Source organism: Ips typographus, linkage group LG7, assembly GCF_016097725.1.
Source record: "Ips typographus isolate SLU linkage group LG7, UJ_Ityp_2.0, whole genome shotgun sequence".
In the NCBI taxonomy this organism is placed as follows: domain Eukaryota; kingdom Metazoa; phylum Arthropoda; class Insecta; order Coleoptera; family Curculionidae; genus Ips; species Ips typographus.
The window spans coordinates 8,461,964-8,476,039 of record NC_138428.1 but is presented as its reverse complement, the minus strand read 5'-3'; the positions used below and the strand labels follow the sequence as shown (position 1 = coordinate 8,476,039).

Below are 14,076 nucleotides of genomic sequence, written 5' to 3'. Positions count from 1 at the left end.
TACGACGGGACTTGCCCAGGGCGAGTTACTTTGCCTTATTATGTCGTATTGTTCCATTTCTCTTATCTGCTCATCTATTATCTCTCTTTCTTTTTGTGCCACTCTGTAAGGTTTCTGTTTTATAGGCTTAGCATTCCCTACATCGATTTCATGTTCAATGACATCGGTTTTTCCCATATATTTTGGTGTTTTTGAAAAAACGTCACTATATTCTGAAAGTAACGTCTGCAACTTGTTACACAATTCTGGGTTCGTTATATTGCTTAGATTATGGTCATTCATGGTAATCATTTCTCCGTCATCTTCAGTTTCATTAATACAATGAACTGGAATTTTTGTTATATCCATTTCTATATTTTCCTCTAAATAACCGATTGTGGTATTTTTCAATATGAACACTTCTTTAAACCTCATATTATTAATTTTGATGTACCATTTGCCATTTTTTACAAAAATATTTGAACAAATCAACCCTCTTGGTCGTAGGTATTTATCGTTCTCGATAAAGCAGTACTTCGTGAACTCATGCGGAGATAAGGCACAGTTCAGTCGTACCGTTATCTCGCGACCAACCTCGACCATGTAGTCGGTTTCAAGTGTAACCTTCAAACTTCGCGCGGTTGACTCAATCTCGACGTTCGCAAATACCTTATTAGTATCTTCCATTTGTTCTATTTTCCCTATGTTGTTGTTGACATTGTTGCCAAAATGTAAAATCAATGGGTCAAGTTCATGGTATAATGTCACAGTATTGGTATTATAGTCAATCAATGATTTTTTACTAGCCAAAAAGTTATGTCCCAAAATTAAGGCTTTTGATAAATTTTGCACCACTAGTGCCTCAACGGAAATAATTGTGCCATTAATTTTTATAATTACCTCAGAATTGCCGAGAGGTTGAACTGGATAACCTCCTGCGGTTATCAGTTGTATATTGTCTTGTAACCGTCTCATGTTACTGATATAATCTATGTCGACTACATTTTTACAAGCTCCTGTATCAAGTAAAACAGGGACGTTATCTTTATCGTTTACTGTGATACCCGGCACCTCCACCAAATGTCACGTTTAATTTATGAGCCCTTTCGGATTCATTAATTAAACTGACTCACGACGTTAAACGTCGTGCCGGGATCTCAGTTTTAAGGATGGAATCAAACACTGAGTTTTCCATTAAACACTTAAATCTATTAAATACGGTATACACAAATGGGTCTGAACAATACGGTCATAAACACACTAAAAGTTGACAATTTAACAATTGTACTTACATAGATTCATAAGCTAAGGACCTCAGCATTTCCTGGTGGCTGGCTTGGTCACTTCGCGTTTGAACAACTTTGGAGAACGGACTAATTAACTTGATCTTTTCCCGAGGAGAGTCGACATTTCGACTTCTCGGGTCAGCTGGTCGCACTACCGTTGATCGGTTCACACTTCCCCTATACTGCTAAAATCGGCGTATTTTATACCCGATTGATCGGCTGACGCAGTTTGTTATTGTCGCTTGTTTTTCACATTTCTGTAAAGCAGGTGGTGGTGACTCATCACCGATACGGTGCACTCGGTGCATGACACATTCGGTGCATCGTGATGCGACCTTGCCTCGTGCGCTTAATATTTCGCAATCCTCGAATACTCTTATGTTTTTTAAGTTAATCAGTCCAACTTTCCAATTAACGGATTTTCCATACGTGACAATATGTTTGTTGAGACGAGTTACTCATTTTTTCTTTGTTTATTGGGTCTTCTGTCTCACACAAAAAAGGTTTGTTGGGAAAATAGAATTTCGCACTATTTTCAACTAAGTTGAAAATAACATTAACCTAGTCGTCCCAACACAAGACCACTGACTTAGGCTCGGTCTTGTTACCTAAAAACGCTGACGTTTCGGTGGAAAATCTACCACCGTCTTCAGAGAATCTAAAAAAGAAAGAACACAACGGCAGAACACAGAAAACAACAACTTAATAAATATTAAACCTGATAATGTTCAATTTGGAACCCTGAGAAGGGTTTTGTCAATAAAAATTGATTTAATAATTTATTAATTTAATTGATTTTTTTTTTTTAATTTTTTCAAGTTTATAGAAAATTTTGCAAAAATTGCACGTCCTTTACATGATCTAACAAACAAACAAAATAAATTTGATTGGCAGGACATACATGACAAAGCGTTTGAAACACTAAAACAAAAATTGATTAGTGAACCAGTTTTGGCACATTTTCAAGCAAATAAAGGATGTGAATTAAGGGTAGATGCATGTAAAGATGGAATCGGAGCAATATTATTGCAGGAAGATCATGAAAATGCGTTACACCCAATAGCATATGCAAGTAGAAGCCTTAGTAAAGCTGAAAAGAATTATTCGATAACAGAACTTGAAGGGTTAGCAGCTATGTGGGCGCTATCCTATTTTAGACATTTTATTTATGGAAAACCTAAAAAATAGTGACTGATCATCATGCGCTATGTTGGTTAAAAACCTTGAAGGAGACTACTGGACGTTTAGCGCGTTGGGCGTTAAAGTTATCGGAATTGACTACACAGTACATCATAAATCAGGAATTGCTCACAGAGATGCAGACTGCGTAAGCAGATATCCTGTTTTGCCAGCGAATACGAAAGTACAAGAAATTGACGAAATACCAACCTTTTTATTAGATATACATAACATTGCAGAATTACAAGCAAAAGATGAAAACATTTTGGAAATAATTCAGGCTATAAAACATCCTGAAGGAGCTTCAATTGGTATACGCAAGCAAGCGAAAAATTTTAGGCTTGAGTCAGAAGTTTTAAAATAAAACAAAGATACTATTGGCAAGGGTTGCAAAAGGACGTGGAACGTTTTGTAAAAGGATGCCCGGATTGTCAGGCCAGGAAAGGCCAACACAATCAGAACCCTATCGGTCTGTTACATCCTATCCCAGTTGGCACCCCATTTGAAAAGGTTGGAATATATTTGTTAGGTCCGTTTCGCAGAAGTAGCAGCGGCAAAACCATGATAGTGGTAGCAACAGATTACGCCACAAGGTGGGCGGAGACTGACGCATTACCGAGCGGCAAAGCCGGTCCTGTAGCAAAGTTTATACTGGAGAGAATTATTACAAAACACGGTGCACCTAAGGAATTATTAAGCGATAGAGGAAAAGTTTTTCAATCAGAATTGGTTACGGAATTGCTAAAAAAGATGGGGACAACGAGTCAGTTTACTACTGCATATCATCCCGCAACTAATGGCTTAACAGAAAGATTTAATAAAACTTTAGCCAATATGTTATCTATGTATACTAATACTGATCAATCAAATTGGGATGAATATCTTCCACATGTGACTTTTGCGTACAATTCTGCAAAACAAGATAGTACTAAATTCTCACCATTCATGCTGGTGTACGGTCGTGAACCTATTTTACCAACAGAAGCAAACTTGTTGCCACCCTTAGAAAGTAGTAATAGCGACCAAATTAGAGACATTGGTTTAGCAGTCAGAAATTTGGCAGTTGAAAATATAAAACGGCGTCAAGACATAGATAAATTACGTTATGATTGTAAACACCGCCATGTTGAATTTGAAGTGGGGGACCAAGTAAAAGTTTTCACCCCTATCAGGAAAGTAGGAAAAAGTGAAAAATTACTGCTTAGATGGTTTGGTCCTTATTACATAAATCGGAAAATGTCTGATGTGGACTATGAGATACGAAAGGGCATTTCGCCAAAATCTAAGACTGAAGTGGTCCATGTAAGCAGAATTTTACATTACCATGACCCATGGACACCAGAAGGAACCCCGCAACAAAAATAATACAAGCATTTCGGTTAATAATTTATTTTCTTTGTTTTAAAAAAAATAAAAGTTCACTGTCTTGGCATTGCTGCCTATGGCTTCAACAGCCAAACGCGGCGCCACCGCTATTGAGGCGTCGTTGACGCCGCCTTCCTCCTCTGTTCTGTCTTCCTCTGGGGATGCTGGAACCCCAGGAGGAGCCTCCACCTCACCTGCCACTTGAGGGGGAGCCTCCGCCTCGCTGGCCGCAGAGGGACCAGCTTCCACTCCTGGCCCCAGTTTGAGGCTGGCCGCACCCACGGTGCGTCGGGCCCGCTGGGCAGCCAAGAGGGCCATCAGACCGGCACCGCGGCCCCGGCCCCGGCCCTTTTCGGTGGCGACTTCACTTCCAGGTTCCATCTGAAAGGGAAGATATTGTTAACATTGGATAGCGAAACAAAGAGAATTTTTCTTTGGAAGGAAAAATATATCGAAATGATGAATAAAAAAAAGGGGAAAAAAAAAAAACCACTTATACTTACTTTCAAAAATGACACGATGCACTACAAAAATACTGTGAATGCACTAACAAAACACACACGAAAAAGGAAGGTAAAGTTTCGTGTGGGTCAGATGACGAACTGTGGGGAATGTGATAAGAAAACCGTATAAATACAATTCAGATCCCTCTCCACCGGAAAGCCAGGATGCTAAAATTAGCAAATTACTTCCAGACGATGAACTTGTCAAATGTTAAGGTTATCAGAGAAATGTTTTCCCAACAGTCAAATGGTGCACCATGCTTAAACCCATGGGATTCGCTGATTTGGCCAGTTCGGAATAATATCTTAATGAGACCAGACATTGTTCAGTGCAGACCGATTAATGCATAAAATGCAAAAATGCAATTAAGCATAATGTTTAAACAAAGTAACAATTATAATGTACGGCTCCACATATTGAGCTGTGTACCTATTTTTACAGGGCCCAAGGATTTTATTCTGTTATCTGCGTCTGAATTTTTATTGCGCAAATTCTTAAAATTCAAGAACAGATATCAGTTTAATTTTCCCTATGAGATAAAAAATGGTTACATGTAATGGAAATAAAAACATTGAATATTGTTATTGTAATGTAGGTACCTACAAACGAATAAAGATAAGTAATGATGTTGTCGGTGTAATAATCACCTTGACCATCTAGTTGTTTATGCATTTGGTGAAGAAAGCAACTAATTCGCGAGCGATAAGACAAATTTGATTCATCGCTACGCGCAGTTATGAATAATGACTAATTACTGGATTAGTTTAAATAAACCCGAATGGGACAACAATTTACAGTGTCATTTTAGAAATCGGTCGTGAAGTAACACTTGGGTAAAGTCAACCTATAAGTTTCGCGAAAGTGCCAAAAATGGAATGGATTGTGAATTTCTTGTTTTACATTAGGTGTGTTACCGAAATAAACACCAAACTGTATTTATACAAATTGGCACTGTACCACTTGTGGGAACTGCAAGGAGAGTTTGATCGAGTGGTACCAATACAATTGTTAGGGATTACAAAATCTCTACTTGGCCTGTGGACTCAAATCATTCACACGGAGTATACCATACTTCTACTTAGCGAGAAAGTACGTCAAGGGGGTACTCCGTTTTCGACATGTGATTGTGCAATTTGCATATCACCCCAACAACCTCAATATCGACCTGAGGATTTTTGGCGAGCATGGGAAAATGTATTTGTGCAAGGATGTCCTTGTGCTACATGTGTGTACGGGAGAACTCAATTTTTGAGTCAACCAGGTCATCCGCCATATCCGCATGCTTATGTAAATGATATGACATATCAGTTTCGGGTACCAGTAGTGCCCCAAACACAAGAAAAGGATGAGACATCAGAAATCAGTTCTGCTGGCACATCTTCTGGAGGTGCATTTGGACCTCCTGAATCACACGCAAGTCAGGTCGACCGCAATCCGGCACTATGCCCGAATCCGGAAAACCTGGCGCAGGTGCAAGAAGGGGGGCCCATTATTCAGCAACAAACTGAAGAAGTTCTTAGACACGCGGTAACACAGCCGTTTATCGCGCAATTAGAACCGTTTGACGACATGGGGCCATATGCTACTTATCAGCAGCTATGAGGTCTACAATTTAATTTAAGTTACCTTATTATTGTTTTGTATTTTAATGGCTATATATATATACATATGTTAATACAGGCATAATATACACACGTGGATGATATATAAAAAATAATAACAAAAAAAATTTGGAATGTATGATGTCATATTATCCCCAAATAGCGAGTATAATCTAGTCATGAAATTAATCCAATTATTTTTTTAGCGCCATGAACTAATAGGTGTGATAAAAAATGTTTCGCTGAAGAGGCGAGTATTCCTGACACGACGCTCCGACAATCTTGTTGGTTGATAACGAGCTACTAACATAAAAGTTCGACGTTGTTTACATGACTAATTGTGATTACGCGGTGCATACACGGGATTCCTTGCTTTACAGCATTTGGAAAATGAATTTCACACGTTCCATTTTTTATTTTTTAATGGAAAATGGATCGTACATACTAACAAATAAATAAAGGTTACAAATGATGCTCAAATTAATTTTGTTATAAGACATAATATTGTATATTAAGCCTTGAGTAGCACATACTAACCTTTTGTCTTATATTTCATGTAACACTGAGGGCTATGTAAGAAAGAGGCGAACTATGATGAGCCATTATTGTTGTTGGAACTCCCGATGGGCCTGTACATTAATACGAAGGTCCAAGCTAGCCGAATCATCGATTCATTGATCGACCCACACCACAAATATTTATGGAACAGTGATCACAATGGTGTTCAGTGATGTGAAATGCGAAGTTTGGCTCATAGGACTAAGCCTCTATTGAACTTTTCTCAGTGTTGCAATATTTTTTTTGTTCTGCCATTGCCGGAACCGAATATTAGGTTTCTTGTTGGAATAAGTACTAACTTATTATTAAGACATGATTGTAAACTTAACTGAGTACCATGAAATACTCACATATGTAAACCTACTAACCATTTACATAATACCTTGGTATGTACACATGTACATTTTTGAATTTATGTTAACGATATGTTTTTTCTATTGTTTAAAGTTTTTATTATTGTTCATATAAAACTGGGGACCAGTTTTTCTGGGGCGGAGGCATATGTCACGAATGGAAAATCCGTTAATTGAAAAGATGGACTGATTAACTTAAAAAACATCGAGGATTGCGAAATATTAAGCGCACGAGGCAAGGTCGCATCACGTTGCACCGAGTGTGTCATCCACCGAGTGCACCGTATCGGTGATGAGTTACCACCACCTGCTTTGCAGAAATGTGAAAAACAAGCGACAATAACAAACTGCGTCAGCCGATCAATCGGGTATAAAATACGCCGATTTTAGCAGTATAGGATAAGTGTGAACCGATCAACGGTAGTGCGACCAGCTGACCCGAGAAGTCGAAATGTCCACTCTCCTCGGAAAAAGATCAAGTTAATTAGTCCGTTCTCCAAAGTTGTTCAAACGCGAAGTGACCAAGCCATTGCCAGGAAAAGCTAAGTCCTTAGCTATGACTATGTAAGTACAATTGTTAATTGTCAACTTTCCGTATGTTTACAACCGTATTGTGCATCCATTTGAGTATACCGTATTTAATAGATTTTAGTGTTTAATAGAAAACTCAGTGTTTAATTCCATCCTTAAAACTGAGATCCCGGCGCGACGTTTAACGTCGTAAGTCAGTTTAATTAATGAATCCAGAAGGGCTCATAAATTAAACGTGACAGTATAATCTAAATTACCTGTGATTGATTTGAAAATCGATCCCAGTGTATTGATTAGTCCTCGTTTGGTTCTTTGAGGTTGAGGCAAAATTTCAGAAAGTTTTGTGTCGACTCTATTTTCGGCAAATTTAAGAATTTTTAGATAATTAGAAATCTCAAATTGATAATCTTCATTTGTTTCTACAAGTTGTTGAAGTATTAGTGATTCATTTTTAAGTTTATTAATTTCTTCAATGATTGGATTCAAGTCGTAAAAATGTATGAGTTCGTGGGAATATTTTTCTACTCTTGCTGATCCTAGTTTTAGTGGAATTATTCCAGGATTGTTATCAAGTTTCTTGATGGCAATTTTTTCTTCAAATCCGAGAATTCCAGTTAATCTGAAATTGAATACCAAGAATTAGTCGAATGAATATGTTTTTTGCAGAGGTCGTCTTAAATTATCCATGTGAACCTTTGGTTGTCGTTCGGTAGAAACTACCTTTCTTACAGGGTTGGTTCCAGTTTATTTAACAGGTTTAGAATATTTATTAGCACTTTTTTGTCTTATGTGTTTCGTAATGTATACCTTTTGATCAGGTTGAAAAATATTAGTCTCGTCTCGTTTTTCATTCCTTTTCTCAATGAGTTTTTGTTTATTATTCATGAGATCTGAATTAATTTTGAATACAATAATTTTGTTTTCTCTTTATGGTCATTAATATAATCGTTTACTAGAATTTTATCTATTTCAAGATTAAATGGGTCGTCATTACAAATATGACCATTGACAACGTCGATAGGTTTTAATTGCGTTGAAGAATGTATTGAATGATTATATGATAAAATAGCGTAAAGCATTTTCATTCTAACTGATATTTTAGCAAAACCTTGAGTGTTAAGTAAACGGATATGTTCGATAATAGTACTATGAAATCTTTCTATTTGTCCATTTGACTGAGGGTGGTATGGTGAAATAAAATGGATTTTGATTTTGTGTAACTCGAGAAGTTCGGTCACAACTGAATTTTTAAACTCGGTTCCATTATCTATGATGATTTGTTTTGGAATGCCATGATGAGAGAAAAATTGAATCAAGTTGTCCGTTATTTCTGTGGTTGAAAGCGAATTTAGGAAATAGGCTTGCGCATATTTGGAAAAACTATCAATGATTGTCAAAAATTTAGATTGTTCCAAAGTAAAAGTGTCAAGATGTACAATTTCGAAGGGTTTACTGGCTGTTGGTGTTAAATTCATTTTTATTTTGATTGGATTACGCTCATATTTGCTTTGTTGGCAAATATCGCAATAATTAGTGAAACTTTGTATAGCGTCTTTGGTATTGGGCCAATAATATTTTGTTTTAACACGTTGGTATGTTTCATCAATACCTCGGTGGTTCGTTTTTCCTTCGTGGTAATTTTTAATTATTTCCTTAATACTCGTTTTATCGGTTACATCAATTAGTTTTTTTAAGACATCTTAAAAGTTTAATGGACGGCCATTTAAAATATTTTTGAATTGTGGCTGAAAATTTCTCGTATATATCAGGGTTTTCAAAATAAATGTAATATTGAACACCTGGTAATACATATTCCTTGACAAAATTTACAACATCAATTTCAAAGTTGTTTTCCGATAATTGAACATGTATTCTCTTTTTCTTTTCAAACAAAATTGTAATTTTGGGATTTGCTGGAGAATGTGATACTAAACTGAAAATAATTTGATTTTGACCAAAGTTAACTGCAGTGTTACTCACGGGTATACCTACTACAGGATTTTCAAGGTTTGAATGCATCGTGACGTCATCGTCATCAGCTGGTTGTTAATTTTCTTGCGTAACTGAAGGTACTGTGGGTTCATTAACTCGGGATTCTATACTGTCGTTGTCCGTATGTACGATAAGTGATACGTTGTCAGTCTCGTCTGGAAAATGTGTTTTTAAAGCGTCTTGAATGATTTGATCTATTTCAGAATTATTTTGTTGCGGTTGGTCTTTATCCAAATTATTAGTACCAGTGTTATCTAATAAATGATGAGTTTCATTGGCGTGGATTTCTATTCTTGAAAGAGCATCGGCATTACTATTAAGTTTACCTTTTTTGTACATAATATTATAGTCATACTCTTCCAATTTGATTCTCCAACGAAGAAGTTTAGAATTTGGATCTTTTAGAGAAAAAAGCCACTGAAGCGGTTTATGGTCAGTGATGATATTAAATTTACGTCCGAAAATGTAAGGTCTAAAATATTTCGTAGCCCATACAATGGCTAACAATTCCTTTTCTATAACAGAATAATTTTGTTCCGAATCATTGAGCGTGCGCGACGCATAAGCTACAGGGAGATCTTGCCCTATCTTGCCTTGTGATAGAACAGCGCCAATTGCAACGTTACTTGCGTCGGTGGTCAAGTTAAATGTTTTAGTAAAATCAGGGTATTTTAGTATAGGTTCATTGGTCAGCAAGGATTTACATTTTTCAAAACATTCTATAAATTCGGTGTTATGCTCGATTTTTGCACCCCTTTTTAAACACTTTGTCAAAGGCTTTGTTAATTTAGCAAAATTATTTATAAAACGTCTGTAATATCCTAAAAGTCCGAGAAATGCTTTTATTTGTTTTGTAGTTTTTGGTATGGGATATTTTTTGATAGCTTCTACTTTGTTTGGGTTAGGTTTCACTCCTTCTGGGGTAACGATGTGTCCTAGATAGGCGACTTCCTTTTTCAGAAACTCTGATTTGTCTAGTTGGATTTTAAAATTGGATTCGCGTAAACGATCGAAAACTGATTTTAATTTTTCGATGTGTTCTTGTAAGGATGTAGAATAAATAATTATATCATCTAGATATACGGCACATTTTTCATTCTGGAGACCACGAAGTATGTTGTCCATTACTCGCTGGAAGGTAGCGGGGGCATTCTTCAAACCAAATGGCATGCGTGTATATTCATAATGACCTTGATCAGTGCTGAAGGCTGTTTTTTCAATATCGTCTTGATCCATCTCGATTTGTTGAAAACCACTCGCCAAATCAAGTGTCGAAAAATATTGACATTTTCCGAGCTTATCGAGAAGATCATTGATGTTAGGTAGGGGATACTTATCATCAATGGTTTTCTGATTTAAACCGCGGTAATCAACAACAACTCTCCATTTTTGTGTTCCCGAAGCGTTTAACTTTTTCGGTACTACCCAAATAGGTGAGGACCACGGAGAATTACTCGGTCTGATGATATTTTGATCAAGCATTTGTTTTATCTGTCTCTCAACTTCGGCTCTAGGTATGAAGGGATATCGATAGGACTTTGTGTATATTGGTATCTCATCAGTAGTACGAATTTTATGTTTGATTTTACTCGTAAAAGTTAATGGAGTATTTTCGCGATAGAAAATGTCTGAATATTCACAAATTAATTTAGAAATTTTTGACTTTTCTTCAGGATTTAAATGATCCAGACTGAGACTTTCTGGAATTTCACAATTGTTATCAAAATTTTGGTAAGGTATAATTATTTCGCCGTTTTTTATTGAAGTTCGAATTTTAATAACCTGTTCAGTTCGAGGCGACACAGTTATTAAATTTTGGGAATTTTTTAGTTTATGATATGATATTTTTATTTTAGTATAAGGAGTTGTTAAGAAACTGCTTTCAAAATCGACATTAGCTTTTAACTGTTTGAGGATGTCTAAACCAATAAGTCCATTAAATAATTCATGAAATTTAAATAGATAAAATTTCAATTTAAAATTTTCTGGTAGATTGAAAATTTTAGATGCAGGTATTATTGCACTGTAATCATTCTGAGATTGATTGAAAACTGTTGATACAATAAATGGATCGTTTACTATAGAATTTGGAAAAAACCTAAATGCAATTTCAGGGTCAATGAATGACTTTGTTGAGCCGGAATCAATGAGCACTCTAATATTATACTCAGGAAAAACAATGTAAGCTAATTCACTTGCATTTGAGCTGTTGAAATTAAATGAAAAACTCCTCAGAAATAAAATTCTGGTTTGCAGGTGGGTTATAAGAAGTGGAAGGTTGAGGAAAACGTGGAAAACGATTGGTTGAATAACTATTTCTAGTGTATAAACTCAATGGAGTTGGTTTGTCAAGTTGTCTATTTGGATTAGGTTTAAACACATTTGTATTACGAATGAGCCAAATACTTGAAAATTAGTAAAATATCTTTGAGGCCTCATTGGAGGTCTGGGTTGAATTGGAATTGGACCAGTGGGAAATGAATTTTGTATTCTGTTAAAATTATTTCCATTATTAAAAGGAAAGTTCATTGGGAAACTACTGTGTCTTTGAATTGGTTGATTTTGCTTTATGTGTGGGCGTGCTGGTGTCATATTTTGAGCATTTGGTCCAAAGGAATTCTTAATAGGTGGTTTGAAGGATGGATTTTGAAAATAATGAGCATTATCTTCGGCCAACACGTACTGTAAAGCTTCGCTAAGAGAAACAGGTTTCATACATCTTAATGTTGTCTCTAGCGGTTCTCTTAATCCAGAAAGGAATGTCTTAAGAGCCAGATTTTGATATAGATCTCGTTTTAATTGTTTAGTTAAACCAGTAGTTTCATGAAGATCAATGTATGCACACAGTAAGTTCAAAATATTTAAAATTCTATCGTAAAATTGTTGAGGAGGTTCATGAGGATTTTGCCTCATCATAACAAGATCGCGATTCAGACAGCTTTCGTCTCTTTGGTCTGCAAAACTTCGAGTCAATGTACTTTTTACATCATACCAAGTAGCTACGTTTTGTATATTAATAACTAACTTAGCATTTCCTTGTAGTTTCGAAATTAACGAATTTAGCAGATAGACATTTTTAAAGCTTCCGGGATTTGTATTATCATAGAATTCATTTATAATGGCTTCACAAACTGCTAAGTATCTATTCAGATCGTTCGGGTTTCCATCGAAAACAGGAACACATTTGAGATATTCAGAGTTAAATGCTTGCGACATATTTGCTTCTAAATTTTTATCTTGGTTACTGTTCCGGCGTTAATAGACTTAAGTGCACAGTGCGGCAACGTTGTGTTTGTGCGCGTGTCCTCCCCACCCCGGGAAAGAGACGAGAGACTGAGACGGAAGACGGTCGACGATTCGAGAGAAAAACTCGAACGCAAGCAGTCATCAGTCAAGTCTAGTTAAACCTTTTATAATTATGTTTTTACGTTTTATAAATTGTTCTGTAAATTTTAATGCGTTGTGTTCAAAATAAATACTAGAAAAACTACAGTCCACGAGTTTCATAACATGGTCCAATCGAGCCGCATAGAAACAAGAAGATTTGCCAGCATTTCAAGGAACTAGAAGTCGGCCGTGTCCGCCATTTTCGTCGTCAAGTGTAGCGGAGTCTAGCAGCGGGACGGCGCCAGTCAATTCACCCTAGAAAGCAGCAGTGCCTATGTCATTTATACGGCGGAGTACGGTGGGTCGTATCCTTTTTACTAGTCCAGTTGATAAAATTCAGAGTTGTTTCATTCCTGAAATTACTTGTTTCGTTTTAATCTCAGTTTATCTTTGCAATTTGTTTAATACGTGCTTTATTACAAGTTCATAATGGTTGATTCTGTTTTAAATAGAAAAAGAGGCTCACTGAAGGCCACTTTAACTAGCTTTATAAAATTTGTCGATACCTGCAAGCAAAGCAATCAACCATTATCTGCCATTCAAGCAACAAATTTACGTGAAAGGCTATTAAAAATTGAAGAAATATATTCTCAATTTTGCGATATTCAATGCGAAATTGAGAATCTAGTTGAGGACGAACAGTTAGAGGCGCAATATGAAAAACGCTCTCAATTTGAAGATCTTTATTTTGAAAATGTAGCCACGGCAAGAACATTATTGCCGGCTGAGCTAGAAAGCAATCAGTCTTCTGTATTATTACAAGCAACCCAGCAATCAAATCATCATAGCACCGAAAGTAATAACAAAAACGTTGGTCAAGTTAGAATGGCAGTCAAGTTGCCAGACATTCCATTACCCAGTTTCAACGGCTCTTTCGAAGGTTGGTTGGAATTCCGCGATACGTTTGAATCTTTAATCAATTCGAATGATGATTTGTCTAGCATTCAAAAATTCCACTATTTAAGAGCTTCTTTAGAGGGCAAAGCTCAAGAAGTAATAAAATCTGTCGAGTTTTCAGAAAATGGTTACACCATTGCATGGCAAGCCTTAAAAAGTCGATTTAACAATTCTAAATTGTTGATACACAATCACATCAAAGCAATTTTCTCTTTAGAAGGTATCAACAAAGAAATTTCAAGTAAAATTAGAAGCTTTATTGATCAATTCTCAAAACATTTGAGTTCAATAAAACAATTAGGGCAAGATACAAGCAACTGGGATTCGCTATTAATATTTTTGCTCAGTTCAAAGCTGGACTCTAAAACAGCAATGGACTGGGAAAGATTTTCTATTCAAAATTCCTCCCCCACTTTGTCTGATTTTATCGCATTTTTGACGGAT

The 14,076-nt window shown here is 36.3% G+C and overlaps 1 protein-coding gene across 1 annotated transcript; it reads right to left on the bottom strand.

Moving 5' to 3' along the window:
• Nucleotides 1-3,705: 3,705 nt before the first annotated feature.
• LOC145731686 (uncharacterized) lies at nt 3,706-4,410 on the bottom strand. The gene is made up of 2 exons (XM_081983578.1): nt 4,313-4,410; nt 3,706-4,190 (listed from the first exon to the last, which is right to left on the bottom strand). Exon 2 carries the CDS (start codon nt 4,188-4,190, stop codon nt 3,846-3,848), a length of 345 nt encoding a protein of 114 aa, XP_081839704.1. The 5' UTR covers nt 4,313-4,410; the 3' UTR covers nt 3,706-3,845.
• Between the last annotated feature and the right edge of the window lie 9,666 nt (nt 4,411-14,076).